The sequence below is a fragment of the Siphateles boraxobius genome, unplaced genomic scaffold (genome assembly GCF_051911475.1).
Source record: "Siphateles boraxobius isolate OS27281-9 unplaced genomic scaffold, OSU_SipBor_1 33, whole genome shotgun sequence".
Taxonomy (NCBI): domain Eukaryota; kingdom Metazoa; phylum Chordata; class Actinopteri; order Cypriniformes; family Leuciscidae; genus Siphateles; species Siphateles boraxobius.
In genome coordinates, this window is record NW_027508953.1 from 7,147,806 (window position 1) to 7,171,815 (window position 24,010).

General features: G+C 36.1%; 1 protein-coding gene across 4 annotated transcripts in view; it reads right to left on the bottom strand.

The window, feature by feature from the left end:
* The window catches only part of LOC143701703 (uncharacterized), a 68,276-nt gene that overhangs the window by 16,335 nt on the left and 27,931 nt on the right, over nt 1-24,010 (bottom strand). The window contains exons 1-3 of one of the 4 annotated variants that reach the window (XM_077195235.1): nt 14,552-14,678; nt 3,404-4,495; nt 219-816 (exon numbers count right to left, since the gene is read on the bottom strand). In XM_077195235.1, coding sequence (XP_077051350.1) covers nt 219-816; nt 3,404-4,189 — 1,384 coding nt within the window. In that variant the 5' untranslated portion in view covers nt 4,190-4,495; nt 14,552-14,678. Of the gene's footprint in view, nt 1-218; nt 817-3,403; nt 4,496-9,429; nt 9,573-14,551; nt 14,679-24,010 lie in introns of those variants that run through there. The other 3 variants (XM_077195233.1, XM_077195232.1, XM_077195234.1) reach the window with 3 other exon arrangements.

A 24,010-nucleotide genomic window follows, 5' to 3' on the forward strand; every position in this document is an offset into this window, starting at 1 on the left:
ATTATTTTTGACCGGTCGTGTGTACACAGACATATATACAAATGCATATATTCCCCTCAAAATTTTTTCAATATATATTTGGTTAGGACAAAATTACAAAAACCATTACAAAACAACAAAGAATGGAACTTAAGTTTGAATGGTTAAATAAAAATTTAAGATTCTGCACGAACACTTCTCTAGAGTTGTCCTATACTCTACTTTTTAGGACATATCACCTGGTTCTGGAGTCTTGTGGTGAAGGTTACTCAGCACTGCATCTAGCTTACTGAGGGCTCCACGGACAGGCACTCTTGGCCCAGTTGGCTTGAAAGAGGTTTGTGGATGGTGGACATGATCATCATTTCCATGGCGTCCATCATCATGGTGACCATTGCCATGATGTCCATCATCATGACGATCATGGTTGTTGTTGTGGTGGTTGTCATGATGATCATCATGGCCGTTTTGATGATTGTCTTGGTGATCATCATGGTGGTCGCTGTGACGTTCATAGTGATAATTATAATGGTTGTTACGATGGTTGCTGGAGTGATGGTCATCGTGATGGTTTGCCGGGTGGTTGTCGTGGTTATCGTGATGATCATCGTGGTTATCGTGGTGGTCATCGTGATGGTCATCGTGGTGGTTATTGTTGTGGGTATTATGGTGGTCATCATGGTCATGATGATCCTCATGATGGCCATATCCATGATGGTTTTCATGGTGGCCATAGTGACTGTCATAGTGATGATGTAGCTGTTCTTCCAGTGCGTTGATTTTGCGCTGTAGGAGGTCTCTCAATGAACTTGAATAGGAACTGGAAGAATTTCTTGCCTATAAGAACAAAAATGGAAACAATAAACAACAGTATAGAGTTTTGACAAGATTGTAAATACAATGTTCACAATTCAATGATAATAATATATAATGCGGTAATGTACAGTTTCTTGCAAATAGGGTAACCGCACAACACTGACTCAAAATCTCATGCAAATATATGCTTAATATTATATAATACATATAATATAATATAATATAATAGTTTCACATGAATCTACAAATATTTTAAAATGTTACATTTTATAAATCAAATGCTAAAATTATAGATGACAATTCAAACAAATATACAGCACACCATGTTTTCAAAAACAGACCAAGTTTATTGTAGAGAAAATACAAATTGTAATCATTAACATTCAATATACACAATCATTGACAAATTTGAGGTCAGTAAGATTTTCTGTAAATACATTAATTATTTTATTTAGAAATGGTGCATTAAATTGATTAATAAAGGGACATTAAAGACATTTACAATGTTACAAAAGATTTATATTTCAAATAAATGCTGTTCTTCTGAACTCAGTTCATCAATGAATCATCTAACAGTTTCTTTTAGCAGCACAAGAAATGTTTTAGACAAGAAAAGCATTAAGCAGCACAAGAAATGTTTCATTAGCACCAAATTAGCATATTAGAATAATTTCTGAAGGATCATGTGACACTGAAGACTGGAGTAATTCAAAAATTCAGCTTTGCCATTATAGATATAAAATACATTTGAAAAATGCATTAAAATGGAAACCAGTCGTTTTAAATTTGAATAATACTTCACAATACTACTCTTTTTTTTACATCAAATAAATGCAGCCTTAGTGACATAAGCGACTTCTTTTTAAAAACATTAAAACATCTTACCGACCCCAAACTTTTGACCGGTAGTGTATTAATATACAGATGAGTGTTATGACATCACAAGCCAGCCCCTCCTTCACTGTCAGCTTCTTTCCTTTGATAAGTCGTAGCAAATCCAGCTTTACTCAGCGTCACAGCATTCTGCGCTTAATGGCTCATCAAAGCAGATGGGGCTAATTGCTGATGGCAGTAACTAGCACATTGTAGAGTACCGTCACCAGCGTGCTGTGTGTGCACTTCCTCTCCAATAAAGCTTGGAGTGATATCTAAGTCACTTTGGGAAATAGAACGAACGTGTCTGAGTTCTAAAGAACAGAGTTAAGTTAAAACTTCGATGAAATTTGTACAACTTCAAACCCTATGTAAGTAATTAATTACTGTAGAGAACAATTAAAAAGGGAGAGTTTAATTGCATATCATGAGTTTAACTGAATACTATACTCAATAAAAGTTTCACATGGTTTACATTGTGACATGCATTGCAACCATGCTACTTGTGATGCGTTACTGTACTGTAGATAGTTTGTTTTTCATCTTATGTGTTCTCTTAAGGGTAGGGATCCGGCTAATTTAATAAGTAAATCCTGGCTGGGCTGCCTAAACGGAATACTGTTTTCAATGATCTGTTGTTGGCACAGGAAGCCACCAAAGTGTACTTTACAAAACTATACATGAGCTTATGTCATCCTGAGAAGTTTTGACATGCAGGATAACCCCTGCAAACGAAAATCCAAGCAGTTGAAAAATATCAAGAAATTTTAGAAAGTTTTAATTTCCATTACTTTCCCAGAAGAAGAAAAAATACATATGCACTGCACACTACCGTTAAAAAGTTTGGGGTCGGTGAAGTTATTATTATTATTTTTTTAGGAAATTAAAACTTTTATTTGGAAATGATGCATTAAATTGCTTAAAAGTGAAAGTAAAGACATACAAAAGATTTCAAATATTGTAAATGTAGTGATGTGATGCTAAATCTATTCATTACATTCTCTCTGGACTGCTTGATTCTGAGGTGTATTATTCCCCGATAACAACCGTTTTCAAGAGTAAAATGGAATAACAAAGTTTATCCGGGTATCCGTATCTAAGGCCTGCGAGTGTTTCGTGTCTCTCTTCTCACGCCACAGACTATTTCATATAAAGGCAGCTTCTCCCATTTTCCATCTCTGTTGTATTTTTTTATAGTATTGAAAATTAAATCGGAGGACTTTAGTATTAATAGTACCGTAATATTGTTGCTGTTTTCATTGTTTTGCACACTGTAATGGATAATAAGATTATAAACTGGTAAGATTTCAAGACAGTTTAAAAAAAGTCCTGATCTCCCTGTCGAGGCTTATTCTTCGATAGCAACCGGCTGGATGTACATTACCTTATTTATCAAAGAGTCCTGAAAAAAAGAATCAATTTCCACAAAAATATTTTTAACAATGATAATAATAAGTAATGTTTTTTTAGCACCAAATCAGCATATTAGAATGATTTCTGAAGGATAATGTGACCATGAAGACTGGAGTAATGATGCTGGAAACAGCTTTGATCACAGGAATAAATTACATTTTAAACAGTTATTTGAATCTGTAATAATATTATTCAAAATAATTGCTGTCTTTTTTGATCAAATAAGATCAAAAACATTTTAAAAATCTCACTGACCCAATCTAATGTGTTTAAATCAAATTACAGGCTTTCCATTTTAGTTTAAGACTGTAAATCCACCCACCTGAAGATTTTCCAGCCTCTCCTTCAGGGCCTGCAGGGTCTTTCCAGTCTGTTCTGGGGAGAAGCCTCCATGTTTGCCCAGATATGGAGATTTGCCTCTGTGATGGTCACTGCGATGCCCGTTTAAAGGGAAATGTGGGTCAGCATGGTGGCTGTCAAAGGGGTGTGAGGAATGCTGGGAGTTGTGATGTGACGGCCCATGATGACTGTCATCATGATGTCCTCTCCCAAAGCTCTCGCAGAGAGTCAGTTTTGCTGTCAGTTCCCGAATGGTCTCTCGCTGATCCAAGATGGTCTCCTTCTGTCGCACAAGGCTCTCCCTCAGATGAAGAATGGTGGATTTGGCCTCATCGGATATGCCATGTCGGCTACTACTGCTGTGACTACTTGGCGGGCTGCTAACTGGCCCATGATGTCCATTCCCATGTCCATTGCTGTTTGGTCCGTGTGAAGCCCCATGCGAGTCCCCATGTAAAGTCCCCTGTGAAGCTCCACCTGGTGTAAAACAACCAGGGTCTGCATCTGCAGGGATAGGGATGCAAACGAGTTTGGGTTGCGTGCCCCAGTCATATTCCAAACCTGGCACGCTACTAACTGCAACCTTGGGCAATAAAAAAAGGAGAAGAAGAAGAAAGAGGGAGCGAGAGGGCGGATACAGTCCTTGAAAAATCCCTGCCCAGTATATGTGTTCTGAGAAAGGCAGCGACATGATGGCATAATTTGTGTTTTTCGTCATCATCGATTTCTTCTTCACAGCAATGGGATGCGCACCATGAAAAGAGGTCATTGGAGACCAATCAGTGGATTTAAAAATCCATAAGAAATGACCAGAAAATGCATTGTTTGTTCTGTGTGTTTGTTTCTTTTTGAGAGGTCAAGAGTTTATTTCCACTGTGAACGGTTATAAATCCACCAATCGCAGGCATTCCATTTTAAAAATGTACATGTCAACAAAGCAGAACAGAAGTAAAACTCGTTGACCGCTCTTTCACCCTGGGCGGACTGACGAAATCTTTGGCACACCAGATCTCCAGTGTTTGGCAGTTATGAGTAATCCTTTAATTTCCGGATTCTGTTAGGCCATAGTGCATCCCTGCAGATTAGAAGACAGATTTCACTCAGAATGAAGCTGTGACCTTTTTACAATGATTCTAATAAAACAAACAAGCATGTTTTTTTTAGGCAGTAGTGGGAATCACATATCTCAGTTATAATTACTGAGTCGATCAGTCAACACCATAGTCTTGTTGAGCCAGACGCGGCCCTGAGGTGAATGACGCTAACAGCTGAAAACCCCCTCGGCTATTGTAATCAGATTACTGTTACTTGAACTTGATGCAAATGATGAAAGATGGCTTTCAAAATTATGTGAGCAGCCAAGCAATTTAAAAAAAGCCCACAGCCAGAAGTGGCTAATGAAGGATGCATAGGAGAATCGCAAGCTAATTCTAGAAGGAACACATCAGTGAAGTGCTAGCAGAGGCAATATGAAGTTCACACATTGTCAAACAAAACAAATACAGAGACACAGCTCACTGTTAACTTCTCACACATTGTTTTCAAAATATATCCTTTCATGCAGTGTGTAATATGCAGTGTGTTATTGTTTCCCAAAAGGAAGGAAGGAAGGAAGGATGGATGGAAGGATGGATGGATGGATGGATGGATGGATGTTGGATATTAATTATATGAATAAATATGAGTAGAGGGGCAGCTTTTTTAACCCTATGGTCCTCTTTGTTTAGGGGGTCACACTTTGTCAAAAGTGACCGAAGCCATAAAATGTAACTTTTTTTATTCTAGGAAAACTAATGTAATGTATTTTTGTTCAATAATATTTTTGTATTATTATTTAGAATTTTGAGGGGATTTTATGATACTATGCAATATTTATACATAATATTTGTATTTTATTAGCCTTTCCCCCATTGAAAATAATACACAAATTGTCTCTAATATTTATATATATATATATATATATATATATATATATATATATATATATATATATATATATATATATATATAGAATAAGGTAGATTAGTGCCATCTGGTGGGAGTAAAACAATAAAAACTTATATAATGCCATGGTGTAACCACTAGATTCCTATATAATTCTATATAAAGTGGCTTTAAAAATGATCTAGTGTATTTTTTTTGACAAATACTTGTGGATTTGGACTTGGACATTCTAAAAGACTACATTTTGTCAAAAAGTACTTTTTGTCTTCACTTTTTTCTGAAATGTTGATTTGAAGTGTCAGTTTTTGCATTCATTTTACTAGTCAGGAGGGTATTTTGTTACACATAGCATCAAAATTCAATAAAAATGTAACAAAAATTAACCGATATGATTTATCACAACTTAATTAATCTGGGTCTCATCCGATTTCAACCACTTGTTTGAGTCTTTAGGCTCAATTTTAACATATTGTTACAGCCACACCAGTTCATTTGTCTGTGTATAATAGTCTGTGTGTGTGTGTGTGTGTGTGTGTGTGTGTGTGTGTGTGTGTGTGTGTGTGTGTGTGTGTGTGTGTGTGTGTGTGTGTGTGTGTGTGTCTGTGTGCGTGCGTGTGTGCGTGCGTGTGTGTGTGTGTAAGTGAGTGTGTGTGTTTTGTTTTCTTGTGTAACTTCTTGCTTGCTTTTAATTTGATAGTACATTGTGTCTGAATTATTGATTTCATTTCACACATTTGCAAAAACTTGCTCTGTGTTATAGTCGCGCAGTTCATATATGTGTGGGGGCAGGGGGGTGGGTTTTTTGGATGACTATTTTGCACTCTTGACATTTTAGAGTGTTACCCCTTCATTGCTGTGCACTTTTTTCCTGCACAGTGGCTGATTTGTAGTTAGCACCACCAAAAGATTCAATGAGTTTTTGTATTTTTTCTATTTCCCATACATTTTTTGTGTGTTCACATAGCTAATGCGACAAAAGTAACCAAGTGTCATCCCATTCTGGTGAAGCAAAAAAACAAAAAACATTTTCTATCAAAAATGTCGGTCATTTTTGACAGAAGAGGGTTAAAGATCCAAGAAGTTTAGCTCTGGAAGAATCGGCCTAAGGATCTATTACATCACAGGAAGGGGGAGCTCACTGTTGCATCCCCAAGGTTAACTGTCTAATAGGATCTAAGGATTAAAGGCCATGGTGGATTGCTTTGGTTGTAGTCTAGCGCTTGTGAGCCAATTCAGAAGCACTCTACCTACATGTGGCCAGCAGTCTCCTAAGAGGCTTGCCCAAATGTGTTTCTCATGCTGTACGGCACGCCACCCCAGACATATCACTAGACACAGCTCATGGCATCCTTGTGTGACTGAGACAGAATGAGTGAGAATGTGAAAGATCAAGGAGACTGCAAAGGACACTTTACCTGTCAGCTTAGTTGGACTTTACAGACTAGTCACCTGTATAATTAGGGTCCACCAGACCTGTGTTTCTTATGGGCCTTTTACACAGAATTTATAAAATGTATAACATTTATAAAAAATAATAAATAAATTCAAATTCAATTCAAATGCAAGCGAACCTGAACATGCAGCACTTTTGACAGACATATATTCAAAGATTAAAAAGGAAAAATCCCAAATAAGATTTAATCAGTAAATTTCAGTGAAATGTGTGCTGCTTTGATAGTGGTGGCATTGATGATTTAAAGGCAGAGAAGTTTCCTATTTTGTAAGGCATCAAACTTTCTTAATTCTTAGGAACAGTCCACCACTAACAACGCACAAGTGCATTTATGAATTGTTTTGTACACTCACACATCAGTCACTTAGAATTATTACATGTATTTTAAGGAGGAAACTACTGAAAGAATCTTAACATGGGCCATCACCAAGCGGAGACATATACTTTGTCTTGGGAATCGCTCGATCACCTGTCCTGGTGTATCTCAGCCTAATTGATAAAATAAGCCATACTTAAATTAATCTGTTGAATCATTCATAGTCTGTGGGCTAATTAAGAGTGTAATAGGGAAGTAGTATGCTGCTAAGCTCCTTAAATCTGTCTGTATCATTTCACAAACAGATGTCATGGATGCACTTGTATACATGATCAGCTTCTTCATTGAAATGCATTTCAACAAATCCCACCAAAGCGTCAGGTAACACTTTATTTCGATAGTCCACTTTAGACATTCTATTAACTATATGTAACTTTGCATCTACATGTCAACTAACTGTCATTAGAGTATTAGTAGACTGTCTGCTTAATATCTGCTAACACTTTATGTTGTTGGTCCCCCAAAAGATAGTCTACTGACTATAAGTAACTTAGCAACTACAAGTCAACTTGTTCTCCTAACCCGAACCCTAACACCTAACCATAACCTAACAGTCTACTGACAGTCTACTACAGCCTACTAATACTCTAATGACAGTTAGTTGACATGTTGTTGAAAAGTTACTTATAGTTAGTAGAATGTCTAAAGTGACTATCGAAATAAAGTGTAACCAAGCGTCATTGCACAAGTCATTCCCGGTTTAAATGAATTCACATATCTTTGAGGCAAATTTTTTTTACTGAGTTTTTTATAGGTTGTTTTTAATCTTCAAAGAAATGGACATGGGTTGAGTGCATGCAAACATTTAGAGATAGGTTAAAGGTTAAGGGTCTGGACTGACAGTAGACTAATGGTTAAAAGTTCACCAACACATAAGTTCAAATTCCAAAGAATGGTGAATCAGGAAGAGTAAAGATTTTACTGTAGCCTACTTCACTCTGGAAACTGTTTCTGCAATTAAGTTACTTTGGACCAAAAACAAATACAAAATAGCAAGAAACAGAAATGGCATCCAGCCACAGCAAGCCATTGGTTTAAAAAAAATAAAAAATAAATGACAAAATGGATGTCATTTTTGTTTGAAAACAAGAATGAATAGAGAGACCAAAAAGAGTTGACATCTGCAATACTGTGATGCTAAAAATATTCGGATTCAGGTTAGCTTCGACAAAGAGGCAGTTCAGAAAAGGTGAATATTATCTTAAACACAGGTCAAATCAACCATAATAATCCACAAGACTGCCTGGCTTTTCAGTATGCATTACTAGTCGCTTAAAAGACTGTCATTCTGGTTAGATCAAATACGAGGCAATTCCAAACTCCCTCAAGTCTAAGACTTTCCATAGAGCATCCATGTAACCATATTATGTTGTTCGTAAGCATTACTCTCTTGTGCTCTCTAGTCTTATTTTGCATTAACATGAACACTGTAGTGTAAAATGTAACCAAAACCTAAAATAATCATCCATGTAGGGCATTGCTCAGAGTTTGTGACATTAGCAGGAACAGGTGTCCTTAGACAGACATGTTGAGATTTGTTCACCTAATGTTTCAGGTCAAAGTACTTAATGAGCAACAGTGTCCTATGTACATATCAAGTCTAACACGTCCAGTAACCACAATCGTTTTATATTTACAAAAAAACGTACATATTTATCTAAGGCAAATGAAGCCAGTCCTGTAGAACGAGAAAATAGAGTGAGAAAAGACTAAACCTAACTATTATGTAATTGCAAGCAGCTCAGTGAAGCAAAAACGCAAAATGATACCATCAGTACTGAAAAATACTGAAAGGTTCTGTTAAAGTCATCAGACAATTCATTCAATTATTTGTATATTCATTTGAGAGGAATACAAATATAAAAACACTGTGTATTTGATAGGCATGACATATCAAATATACATGCATTCTTCTACTATAAGACAATTGCAAACTATTTTTAGCCAATATAATCAACATCTAAATATTTCACAACATCTAAAACCTCATGAAACATTTCTCTAAGGAAAACAAATAAAGACGAAATATATGTTTGCAGGAACGAAAACAGATGTTCTCTATCAGGTTTTCCTAAAACCATATGGCTATTCTTGCTGAACAAAAGTTTTACTCATTACATCTGCGAAGTAAAATATCTGCAGTGCAAAGCTAAATGAACATTGACCCTTCAATTAAATGCCACAATTATATCACAGTCTCTAAATAACACTGATTGATGAAGAATTGGGACCATACCTGCTGATGTAAATTTGAATCACCTCCATCAGATAGTTGCCTATGAGTTTTGTATTTTTATGTATTTATTTTGGAGAGAAAAAAAGGTCCCTCACCTGCAGTCAGTCACAGAGTTGAGGCAAGTTAGACTATTCCAAACACACTGATCAGATTGAGAGGGATTTGCTTTAGGGAAGATAATTTTAACTCTCTACAACCCCCCCCCCCCCCATCCCTCCCTCCCTCCCTCCCTCCCATTTTCTATCACTCCTCTTTTAATTTTGCAGCTTTGATGTGTGTGAAATTTCTGGTGGATTTTTCCAAGGATTTATCAAGGATTTTCACACTTGTTTTGAGATTAATACCCTAAATTCCCTTAGCCTCACTGTGATGTTTATCTTAACATTGTGTTTCGGTAAAATTTTTGCTGTAATTTTAATTTTAGGGTCACAGATACAGATACAGTTACAGATAAGAATCTGAATAATGACTGGTTAGGCATGTGATATTATATGCTTAAACTAGAGAAGCTTTTAAAAGCAGCATACTAATTCTCCTTGTGGTCGAGAGAGCGAGAACAAAGGATGGTTATAGAAGGCGAAAAGTGTAGAGTGTAGAGATACTTCTGAGAGGATAGTGAGTTGAGATGGTCACCAGTTATCGAACAGTCATGAACTCAAATTATAGGGTACAAAGGGGCCAAAGGTCCCCCAAGCTTTCTTTTGATTTCAAGATTCTTTTGATTGTATTTACTCGCAAAATACTAAATAGCAACAAACACCACCACAGTACTTGCCTAATTACCTATTCCTAAATACTGATATGTTGTGTGACACAAGACTGGGAATTAAAGACAATTTAAGATAAGCAGAAATGAAACGATTTAATACCCTATCAAAAATGCAGTTTAGTATTAGTATTTGTAGCTTTATATATATATTCATTCATTTTATTTTTTATTTTGTGCTTTTGTATATTTTTATTTTTTTCTATTTACATATTTTTCTATGTTTTATTTAATTTTTAGTTTTATTCATTTTAGTGCTTCAACTTCGTATTATTTTTATTTCAGTTAGTTGCAAAGGCAACATTTCTACTTTTTGTTTAAGTTTCCTTCCAAATATGTTTATTTTATTTTAGATTTATTTATTAACAAAAATATTTTTATATACTTTTTTTACAGTGTTTTAAACTATTGGATTTTTTTGTAATATCTAATCTTTATTATATCTCATCTGTAAATTAATTTTATTTATTTATTTTAGTAATTTTAGTAGGCTACTTCAACTTCAACTTATTTTATTTCAGTTAATATTTATATTTTATTTGAGCTTTATTTCAATTAACCAACATGATGTTGAATTTTTTTTGTTAAAAAATAATAATAACAACACTTCTACAGTGCTTTATCTTTTTTTAATTGCACGGCTCTGTGGAATACTTGATTCTGATTGGTCAATCACGCCATCCAGCGATATGTTATTCCCCGATAACAACTGCTGAAAGAACATAGGCTCACTGAAGGTTTCTGAAGTCAGGAGCGCTATACGCTTGCTTTTATTCATCGAAGTTTTGCGTTTGGTGAGCTAATCAAATATTAAAACTCTGTCGAAATATTTTGTGTACAGTTATTTAACCAATTATGTCAATATCGTGGACTCGCTCTTTTGTTTCATTCCAATGCAGTTATCAGTTTCATCTCAAATCAATATCTCTTACCTCCATAATTATTTATGTGGCATAATGCTGTGTAAAAAGTGGTATGACTGTACCGTAACCCTTAAATGTCTGTCTAGTTTGAACTTGCTGCTTGCTGCTGTTTAAATACCTAATAAAATATTTGACTCAGATCAATATTTTGTGTCTAATTATTTACTTATGTGGCAAGTAGCCATGTATTAAGTGGGATGATAATGTACATCCAGCAGGTTGTTATGTCAGAATCAACCCCTTCAGGGTGATCCAAAACCTGTTCACCCTGTCTGGGTTTATTCTGAGATAACAACCGGCAGGATGAATATTATCCCTTACTTGTAATATTTATGTTATATCTCATCTGTGGCATTAAGTTTAAACCTTAGCTGCCGCAGTAATAAATATGTAGGGAAAATCCAGATCACTGACTGATCTTATACGGTCCCATAATTGTACCTAAGTATGTTTCACAATCCAAATCTCCACCTTGCTTCAAACTAATTGTGTTGGCCAAGGTGCTAAACTTAGACTTAGTCACAGCTGACCCTACACAGCCTGGTTATAACATCTTGGTAATAGATTCTTCTCAGGTGACCCGTGAACAAACTAGCTTGCAAACCCATAGAGTTGCCAACTTCAGCAGAGGTAAATAGGGACCAATCTAGGTTTCTTTTAAGAAATAGAAAAAAACGTCATCGTTTCTTTATTTCACATTTGGTTTTTCACTGTAATCTGTCATTTGTAACGATGAAATTTCAATGTGAAAATGGACGCTGGCAACTAACCATCCATGATATAATGAGCATGAGTCCTAAAGCTAGTCACACATACACACATCCGATGCCAGTTGGCCTAAAAAGTGAAAGAAAGAGAGGTATTCAGTATTGAACAGCAAGACAGAGATGAATATATATATAGAAACGTATACTGTAGCAAAATTAATCATTCCAAATTTTAATCATCAAAGTTAATTTAAGAAATATATTAATATATATATACAAACATATTGCAAGATGATTCATTCCAAATTTTGATGTTCAATTAGTTAATTTAAGCAAAACAGACAATGCAAAAAACAAGCCACAACTCCTGTGGGCAACCCCTGAACAACACCACCAGAGGATCTGCTGGCTCTAATCTGCCTCAAAGACTGCTGAGGCTGTCTCAAATAGCCTACAGATCGCCAAAAATACTCCAGATTGGGGCCTGTCCAAGTGAGGCATCTGCACATTTACACCTAGTGCATGGAAGCCTAGTTCCTGAATAATTTCTATATTAACTTTGGACATATGGGCTTGGTGCACTACTTTAAAGGGGTGGTAAAACACGATTTCACTTTTTTAACTTTAGCTAGTGTGAAATGTTGCTGTTTGAGCATAAACAACATCTGCAAAGTTACAATGCTCAAAGTTCAAAGCAAAGAGAGATATTTGCTTTTAAAGAAAAGGACTCCAACAAACGGCTGGTAGGAACTACACGACATTCCTCCTAGGTTAGTGACATCAGCAACCCTAAAATGTACATAAACCCCGTCCCCGGGACACGCACTCCATGTTGAGAAGAGGAAAAGTACGAGCGATTTATAGATTATCATGACAGAATGTGCTAATTGAAGATAGTTAACTCAACATCAGCAACATAAATTAATCAACTACCATTCAGAGACGTCCTGTTGCATTCTACATGTTGTCACTTCTTCTTGAGTCTCTCCATCTGTAGCTGTGTCCGAAACCGCTCCCTACTAAATAGTGCACTATGTCAGGTGTCGGCCATTTTGTAGTGATGTCCGAATTCTGAGTGAACGACATCATTCCCTACATTCATTCACTACTTTTACCCACAATCCTCTCTGAATTCGAGTGTACATTCGATGTACACTTGCTGAAGCACTATTTCCCACAATCCAATGCGGAGAGAACTGAACGCGCATGAAAGTGCAGAACGAGCAAGTTTAAACCAGAGATTACATTACAACTTTCTTATTCCTGCTTTAACATTTATTTCATGCTAGTTTTTTATTTTATTTTTATTAATCATTACTTGACATTATTACAATATTACAGATGAATTTTAAAATGAAATTAAATTATATTTATAAGGTAAATTATATAGACCTGTATATCATTTTTTTAATTAAAATATAGGCATTAACACATTTTAATGTGTTTTACTAACAGCCAGGTGTTTTGATAATTTGTGGCATTGTTGTTAACTTGTTAAACTGTAAAGAGATGATAATTTGGTGGATGATTTGAAAAATATCCGTTAATCGTCTGTAGGAAGCGTAACGTTATTCATTCGAATATAATAACGGTCGCCTGAGGGCGCTCAGCGACCACGTCATCTGTGAGCGTGAGAGTTACAATTTCAATCGATGAAACTACAAAGCTGGCACGGAGGTATATATAATTACAAAATAAAGTCATTATGATTGTTATTGTTGTTAATATTATTTTATAAAGTAAGTAATGTAAGATAAAAGGAGTTTTATCACTACGTGTGACGAAGCCTTTTCTGCGACAGCTCCAGCTCTCCGACGCACAGTGTAAACGTCAGCGTCCGAATTCACTCACTTCATTTTGTTCACTCATTGCAGATATAGTGCACTCAACTGCCATACACTATATAGGGATTAGTGAATGAGTGAACGAGTGAGCAGTTTCTGACACAGCTTTTGTCTGACTCTGTTTTAACATTAAAGGCAGAACAGTTTCTGTCACAGCTGCTAATGAACAGGAGCTCTTGAAACCCCGCCCTCTGAGGCAGCTCATTTGCATTTAAAGGGCCAGGCACAAAACGGTGCGTTTTTGCTAACCCTCAAAAAGTGACAACTTTAACATGCCATATAAAAATATCTGTGGGGTATTTGTGCTAAAACTTCACACACACATGGGATGGGATGACACTTGGTTACTTTTGTCGCATTAGCTATGTGAGTACACAAAAAATGTATGGGAAATAGAAAAAATACAAAAACTCATTGAATCTTTTGGTGGTACTAACTACAAATCAGCCACTGTGCAGGAAAAAAGTGCACAGCAATGAAGGGGTAACACTCTAAAATGTCAAGAGTGTAAAATAGTCATCCAAAAAACTCACCCCCCTGCCCCCACACATACAGTATATGAACTGCGCGACTATAACACAGAGCAAGTTTTTGCAAATGTGTGAAATGAAATCAATAATTCAGACACAATGTACTATAAAATTCAAAGCAAGCAAGAAGTTACACAAGAAAACAAAACACACACACACACACACACACACACACACACACACACACACACACACACACACACACACACACACACACACACACACACACACACACACACACACACACAAACACACACACACACACACACACACACACACGGGACATCAGAGATTTATTTTACATCTTGTGAAAAGGGCATTTTCCACCCCTTTAAATTGGATTAAAGAGTACCTTGCACACACTGATGAAGATGGAACTTGCTAGAGACCAGAATCCCATGTGTCTAGTGAGAGTGGTCTGCCAACTTCCAAGACCTTCTATTAGATTGGGAATAGACTGCAGCTTTGGAAAATGCACCCTGGGAAATAAAATGTTGAAAGGGGTATCAATGGCGATGACAGTTGTTGTAGAAATTTTTATATTCTCATTGATTTTAGTTCTTTATCTGTGCTGTGTACGAGAACAGAGGACCCTGTTTTCCTGTTGGTATGTTTATACAGCTTGGAGGTGTGTGTGAGACAATCAGCAGGTGGTTGGGCAAGTGACCTCTGACTTCAGAGGTGAGAAGACCCTCTGCTTTTGGGGTAGTCATAAAGTTCCTTTGTTCCTCTTGTTTAGACAAGAGATAGAACAGTATAAGACTGCTGGCAGCCCGCTGCTCAAGGTCTCACTCCGCCTACAGCTGGACTGTATGGATGGACTGGGAACTTCTTGCAAGAATAAATCTTTTAAAACTAATTTGGAATCCTGATGTCTCTTATGCTGTGATGCTATATTGTTAGTTATTGTTTTTGCCGCAACAGATTGGTGTCAGAAGTCGGATTCCTTGAGGTTTTCTTCTGGTCCTGACAGCGGATTTGACGAATTGATCATCTCAAAGCACAGGCTTTGATCTTACCTCGCCAAATTTAGAGAGAAGAGCCAAAACTGCTATCAGGGCTAGGAGGAACCCACTGGAATCAGAAAGAACTCGGTGGCAGTAAAAGCATCTCAGGTAAGAGACAGTAAAATTATTTTATTTTGTGCAGTGTAATTTGATATAATTGTGAGTGAACATGAACCATATTGGCTGAGTTTGTCTCTTTGGTACGAGCAGAGTAAGTTTTGAGGGAGAGATTGATCTGACAGAATCAGACCGGTCTCTACAAAAAAACTAAGCTCCTGTAGGTGGGAACAGAAGTACCATAATTGCTCGTAGGTGAACAGGAAGAGTCACAACTGAAGTACTGGTTTATTCAAAATCTTTGATTGTAACTTAATTAATTCCAGTAAAAGCGCTTGAGTTAATTCTATGTAAAACAGCGTACGGAAGAAACACGCTTGAACTAATTCTTGTGCACGCTTGATTGATTGGGTGCGCGGAAAGATTGAGTAAACCATAATTACAGAGCATAATTTGCTAAAACCTGGCCGATTTTGGGTGAAAAAGTCGGATCTGTCGAAGACGTTTGACAGATTAGTAAAACGCGAGTCAAAAGGAAAAATCCAAGAGAGAAGATTCAGCCAATATGGAGTCAACGTTAACGGTAAGCTAGCTAATTTTTAAACAAAAGTTTTCGGTCAAATGAAAAAGAATTATGGACATAAATGTATAAAAATGACAGAAAAGTTGATCAAATATCATGATTTTCCTGAAGAAGGGACACTGAGCAAAATAAGATTGAATGTTGTGAAAAGGACAGTTTAAAAAAAAAAAAAAAGAAACAGTGAAAAGCAACAGAGTTGTTGCATCTTGTTTTAGTCTAAAGAATGTGAGCAGACAGATTGTTGGCTTGAGGAAGCAGATAGGAGGGAACGAAAACAAATGCAGAAAGAATTAGCATGTAGGACTGAATTTGAAGAAAGATTTGGTATGAAGAACTGAGGATGTAGAAAGAAATTAGAATGAAAAGAATCTGAATTTCGAAAGATGGTATCTGCATGTAGGGAGCAAGAAGACAGGAACACTACTAGTGTTGGGAGAAAAAGAGATAATAGATGGCTAGAGAAAGTATTGGTAAGGAGAGGATACAGAAGGAACTGGCATGTAGGGAAAGATTGAGAAGAAATATAGTAGAAAACTATATGTGATGAAAATAAAATTTCAGACAGAATTTATGGAAGTCAAATTAACTGTTTAAATGGTATGAAAAGTGAGTTTCATAATAAAATAAGGCATTGAGTATATTAACAGGGATTAATTTGGTATAAAGATAAGGAATGTTTTCATTAAGCAGAATGGGAAAAAAATCTATATTTTAATGATAAAATAATGATTGAAATGATGATGTGAATGTGCTGTATTGTATTAATGTTATGAAAACAAAGGTATTGAAGAATAGATTGCCATATTTTTATAACAAAAGTTGAAGGTGCTAACGGCTATGATAGCTGTCTGTGTAATGACTGAGACGAATAATAGAATCTTGTGGTTTCTGGGAAACAGTAGAGGTGGAACTGAGGAATAATGATAATATTAAGTTGAATCTGCAGATTTACCATTTGATAGAAGAATAAGTTTTCAAACCAGTGTTGATGAAATTGATGACATGCTAAATTTCTTTATACTGTATGAATAGTAACTGAACAGTCATGACACAAATAGTGAGACAGAAGAGAGCAAATGCTGTAAGCAGCTCTGCTCTGAAGCCCTCACCTTAAAGAGATTTGCAGATGATGTTTAGTTTTAGTTTGATAACCATTGTGTTTTTGAACCTAATGGGTCTATAAAAGGGGGTAGTGAAAAGATGGATTAACCATCAACCTTCGTTTATTATAAAAGGAATTGGAAAATTATAGTTTTATAAAAAACGAATGCATATATCCTGGTTGTTTTGTAGATGATGTCTGTATCTAATAAGGAGTGACTGAGGGTCCAGCTGTACTGGGAGTACAGCAACAGTGCTTGCTTATTTAGCCCGACTTCCAGATATTAGATATGTACTTGTTCTGTAATTAGTGTTGATGATAATACAAAATTAGTAAGATGTAAAGACAGCTATGTCTAAAGATTATGGAAAATCAATAATGAACAATGTCGGATATGATGTTTTTATAAAATTTTGATTCTGATTGGAAAGATAAACAATAACTTGACTGGCTCAAAACAAAGAAAGTGCCAAAAAATGATACAAATTTGAAGACAATTCTGTGTTAATATGAGTTAGAAAGTAGATTAAGGTTAATATGATGAAGACTATATGATTCGGCTATTGTAATTGTATTTGCAGCTGGGACAGTGGGGGAAAAAATGCAGAGAACTGTCAGTGGCTCTGTTTGCTTTTCCTGAATAGGACACACTGCTTCAGGGGTGTGAAGTAAGCTGGAGCTGTTTTGAAAGCTCACGTGACCAAACAATAGGCAGGATAACAGAGAGTGTTTTATTGCGGTCAGCGGGGGTCATTTTGCAGTGACTGTAAATGTTTTGAAAGTACAACAGTATTTAAATGACAATATTGAAGTTTTGTTCTGAGAAGGAACTAAAGAAAGTTGATAGATGGAACTTTTGAAAGTTGTAAGAAGATTGAAAGATTTAAGTGCAAGGAATTCCTTTTGAAAGGAAAGAATTATAAAAAGTACCGGTTGACGTAAAATTACAGATAAGACTAAATGAGTTGTAAAGTATTTTAAAGGTACCGGTAAATAAAAGGATGATTGTGTTTTGAATGAAATGCTTTAATAAGGTTTTAGATGATATAGGGAGACAAATCTAATGAATGATTTATAGTGATAATAAAAATGTATCACAAGCAGAGAGCGCAGCCTCAAAGGTTAGTATTGATCCTAATTGCAGATTGGTAAACTCCTAGAGAAAACATTGAAGTCGGGTATTAAATTATGGTAATTGAGAACCTGACAACTAAAATTTAGATGAAATTTGAAAGATTATTATTTTTATAAAGATAAAATAGGCTAAGCAAAAGCAGCGTTAGGGGATTAACAGTTGCTAAATGTAAATGACATTCGATTGAACAGAGAGCTTGTTAGTGTTGACCCTGAAAGAACTAGAAGCTGATGTGTTGATTTTAGAAGATTTTAGCTTGTGATTTGGCTGAAACAATTTGATAATCTGAATCTGATGTGTGCTGGGGCTGAAACTGCCAGTATGACAGATACTCAATCTGAGTGGAAATTTGTAATGTCTAAATTCCCTGTATGGGCAAAAGAAAACTATAAAAATTATGCTTGTATTGAAAATACATGTAATTTATGGAAAAGATGCCTTAAGCTGGGCTAGAGTTAAAAAGATGGTATATAAAGCCTGAAGTTAGAAGTTTATGAAAATGCAAATGTACCAGTCCTGAATGCCTCAAGAGTCTCTCTCTCATTCAATGTCAGCAGAAAGCTGTCTGAGCACAATGTTTCAGTTGAAAATCATAGATATGGAAAAGCTAAACCAAATCATGCTACAGGTAGTTCAGATTTGATAAATTTAGAGGACAATTTGTAAATGTTTTAGAAATAAAACTGAGTGACTTTAAAGAAGTCTTTAAAATAATAATACAGACCTTAAACGATAGAGGTGACATTTTTAGCCTATTTTAGAACCAGTAACTTCTTTGTCTCATTTAGTCTCCACCGATGGCTCCGACTACAGATGAAGTACACTGAATGTACAGTTGTGATCTAAATTCTCTGAGTATAATCTAAGCATTGCGATTTTGTTGAGGATGTCTAATAGATTGATTTGATTAAATACTGTTGTTATTGTTTTAGGACACTCCTACTGGCTGTGAGGGTTCTTGAATGTCTTCTCACCCACACCTAAGAAAAGTTTGTATTTATTATTGTCAAATTTTAGAAGAGCCTCTCTGATAATTCTGCCCAATTGGATGGAGCTGTAACCAGTGCGCTGGATGTCAGCCCAGAGACGGGTAAGATCTTCCGATGGCCATAGGGGGACAACCCAAGCCAGGACTTTCATCACCACTGGGGCACCTGCCCACCAGGTTGTGGAGGTGTTTTCTGTGCGAAGAGAGTGGATATGATGCTACTTTGGGCCAAGAGCATCAGAGAGGTCCACTCCCAAATATACTTTAGAATGAACTCATCCTCCAAAACGGCTTAATTATCAGATAAAAGAAGTGAAGTTATTTTGTTTCTTCACCATTGGGATTACACATCCTGAGCAAATGGTAGTCAATTGTATAAATGGGGCCGGTGTGAGACACAGGGAACCTTATCAGACAATGGGGTGTCTAAACGTCATTAACATACAGACCACAGGTGGGTGCAATTATCTGATGTGGAGACAGTAGCAAAACTTTTTGTGATATTGGTTGCCTTATAGGCAAGAACATGTATAGAAGTGTTGATTTTGAGCTAATATGTCTATGACATAGTTTGAACTCCTGAAGGTCACTGGACATGGTGGTGGCTAAAGATGAAGACAGCTTTGTAGATCTGAGAAAAGTCTGAATAACAATGGTCAAAGTTTAGTGTAAGGAATTTACATTCTGTCTAAAATACATTCTTAGGAGGCTGATTGAAAATATTATTAGTTTGTTCAAGAGAGAAAGAGAGAGAGACTGTCTGAGTGAAGGAAGGGGGATGGGTACTCTGCCTTTCTGTTATCAGTCAGCCAAAGAAAGCTGAAGAAAAGTAATAATGCACCAAAACAATCCAGCTGACTTTTCTAAAATCAAATGAATAATGAACAGACATGCTTTGAAACTGGTTTAAGAGGCCATAAAACATTAGATAGAAGATACAGGGAAAATGTAAGGTTAAAATGTCATTTAAATCTTTTTAGAGAAAAGATAGAAATATGAGCGGTTCATAGTCAGGGACTATGAGTGTGAATGTTAATTCATGTTTTGTACAGTATGTGCTAGTTTAGGACAACTATTTTGTCTGAATAGTGTGTATAAATGTGTCATTAACTTCTGGAAAGAGTGTTTTGGCATTATAGATGGGTTAAGGCAAATTACAAATTCGAAAGTAAGCTGAGAAATTTGAGTCAATCTGATGAGAAGACAACACAGAACATAGGAGGAGCTTTAAGTTGATTGATCATTGAGCTCTGTCTGTTAGTTATTATTTTGGTCATTTATGATGTGCAGTAGATTTGAATTACTTTCTGGACAGGTTTAAGTATTGATGTGTAAATTAGAATTGTGAAGTCGTAGATAGCCGTCAGTCATATGTTGAGAAAATGTAATAGATTTGACAGTAGTAAATATCAGATTATCCAGAGAGCCCTTTACAGTTAGGCATCGTAAAAAGGGGGAGATTGTTATTCGACTGACGTTGACGAAGTGTGCACACAAAAAAAAACCTGACCTGACAAATTGGTGACCTGAAGAATGTTTGTAGATGACTGAATTGCGAGACCAACAACAGGCCTGAAAAACAGATTACGCTGTGAGAAGAAGATAAAGTAATATTTTTGTTTCAGAGGCAGAGAAAGATGTCTAAAGGAAATTTGTCTGAAGGACAATGTTTGGGTTAAGCAAACTTTATCCAAACAAATGTTACCAAACAAATATGAACAAATATTGCAGTTTTTCCTGTTGTTCAAACAGTATTGGCACTTGTAACAACAAGGTCATGGGTTTGATTTCCGAGGGAAAGCAAGAACTGATAAGAATGTAAATGTGTCGTCTGATAAATGTAAGAGAATCTTAGTATGTTAAATTGATAAAAAAGATGAGATCTAATTTATCAAGAGGAGGATGATAATAATCTGTCTGTAAGTGTGCAAGTAACAAGAATTGCTTCGACAGGAAACGCCAGGCCAGCACAGCAGACAAAAGAAAACTTTGTGACAATAACCTCAACATTTGTTTTTCTTCACAGAAGATGTAGACTTTTGCGCACATGACATGAGCAAAGACACACACACATGAACAAATGGTCAGATTAGAGCCTTTCAACTCTCCAGGGAGTTAGAAGGACCATTTGTCTAAAACCAGCTGATCTTGTCATACAGAAGTGAACGGGCAGAGCAGACAGTGCCCAGTGAAAACAATGTGAATGAATTTGACTAGTTATCCTGACCTGGGTTATTATTGTGGCAGAAAGGTGCCACACTTTGCGCAGCGCTAACTTAAAAAGTTTCATTTTTTTAGGTTGTCAGAACGGATTGCATCAAACAGAACTGATTCTGTTCCAAATGTATACATATTGTCTTGTTAACATGAGCAAAAGTGAAGACAGAGTGCCTAACCTTGTGCAGTGCCTAACTTAAAATTTTCATTTTGCAGGATGCCAGGATTGAACCAAACAGAACTGATTCTGTATTGTTTGTTAACATGAGCAACATGGGTTGAGTGTTTTTTTTTTTTTTTTTTTTCAGGAGAAAAGGACCATGAGTGCTATTCAATGAGCAAGAAATTATCTGATGATATGTTTCAGGTTGAAAATTACACAGGTCACACCAAAAGGGATGACAAGACAAGCGGTCACTAACAAAATCACTTAAGGCCTCCATTTCGCAGGTGACAGCCGACAGCAGATGACTCATTCCAGTGGGGGTGCGATCGTGATCTAAGGGAAAATCTTGTAAGGATTTGAAAATGATTGGAGAGTTTTAGACCTGGGTCCAAACATCTCAGCTTAAACTACAGCAAACAACATCAGCAACCCCACACGCCAACACGAAGAATAAAGTGGGTGATCAAGGAATGTGCTAGAAACATACCTCGCCCGCCAACGCTGGAAAAACCATTTCAACGGCGCGCAAAGTGTCAAAATGGTGAAGATGGAACGTCCATGCATGGGGCAACGGATGATCAACACATCTGGAGAAAGATGTGGACCAATTGATGGTTCAAGTTTAGCAGAAGAATATGTTTTTGATGATGATTTTGACGATTGTATTTGATTGAATCAAACTAGATATTGATTTGTTTAGTGCAAATGTAGAAAATCTATTAACTAATGTGTAATAAGCTATAAACTACATTGGTTAGAAGGAATGTCTGCGGGACGAACGAGATAATCATCACACCTGGAGGAGGATGTGCACCAACTAATGATTTGAGTCTAGCAAAACTTTTTGTGATGATTTTGATGATTTTATTTGATTGGGTCAAACTAGGGCTTACTATTGATATAGATCTAATAATTTGATTGGTTCAAATATTTTCAGGAGAAGTAGAAAATCTATTAATTGATGTGTAACAAGCAAAAATATTTTTTTTTGAACAAATAAGCAAATTTTGAATAACTAACATTGGTTAGAAGAATGGATAAAATGATAAAACTTTTATGGAAAGATTTTATTAAAAAGGGCATTAAAATAGAGCTTACTAAATTGAAATAGAAGTGAACAAAATATGGTTAGGAAAATCAAGGTGATTAATGGAAAAGGCTAATAGTAGGAATTAGGATTGTATGTGTTATTTTGTTATTCATGGGTGAATAGGATTCTGTTCAATTGGAAAATGACAGGCTAACCCAAGGCTGAACAAAATTATGCAGACGATACAAGTAGCGGAAGTTACAGCGAAATGCTTTAATTGAGTTAAGGTATATTTTTCCTACTAGAACCTATACTATTTACTGAGGTGACTGAGAGTCTGATTTAATGTTAGGAATGCGATAACAGTGCTTATCCATTTAGCCTGGCTTCAGATAAATTCTTTACTCAGCAAGTTGCTTGCTAAATACTATCCCCATAAAATAAAAAACAACCTAAGCTTTTTCTTCTAATCTTATTTCAACAAGTTTAAGCAGAAAATGAAAGGTAAAATTGAAGAATTGTAGAAGTGTGATGCAATGACTTAAAATTGTTGTGTTTATTAAGTAATCAAAGAGAATGATAAAAAAAGGGGGAAACTGTTGTAGAAATTTTTATATTCTCATTGATTTTAGTTCTTTATCTGTGCTGTGTACGAGAACAGAGGACCCTGTTTTCCTGTTGGTATGTTTATACAGCTTGGAGGTGTGTGTGAGACAATCAGCAGGTGGTTGGGCAAGTGACCTCTGACTTCAGAGGTGAGAAGACCCTCTGCTTTTGGGGTAGTCATAAAGTTCCTTTGTTCCTCTTGTTTAGACAAGAGATAGAACAGTATAAGACTGCTGGCAGCCCGCTGCTCAAGGTCTCACTCCGCCTACAGCTGGACTGTATGGATGGACTGGGAACTTCTTGCAAGAATAAATCTTTTAAAACTAATTTGGAATCCTGATGTCTCTTATGCTGTGATGCTATATTGTTAGTTATTGTTTTTGCCGCAACACAGTAATAACTGAATGAGATGCCTGACTCTGAAAGGATTATTGGTTAAACAATGAAACAATTGCTTTGCAGATGCATACATGTTCTTTACAGAATTGAACTGTTTTCCATTTCAGACATGAAAAGATACCTACATTAATGGTGTAAAATTCCCTTAGCAGTTGTATTAAAAACACCCTAGCAGCAGTGTTATTTTATTTTATGTACTTAACTGCCAAGGTATTATAGCACAAATTATAGCATTATAAATGTATACTACATTTGTTTACAATTAAAATATGAAAAACTAGATAAAACTAGGTAAATGTTTAATGTTTAACTGTGGAAACGTGTCATCACAGTCAGTGAAAAGGGTCCATAGCAAACCACAACAATTCAACAATCAAAATAATTCGGATGTCAAAATCAAGTCCCAGCCTACATTTTTCTCGTTCAGTTGGATAAACGTCACAACAGGGAAAAAAAGACTAATCGCAACTTCCATTTCATGCCGACTTTAAAGGCCCACTGAGGTGCCTTGAAACGCGCAG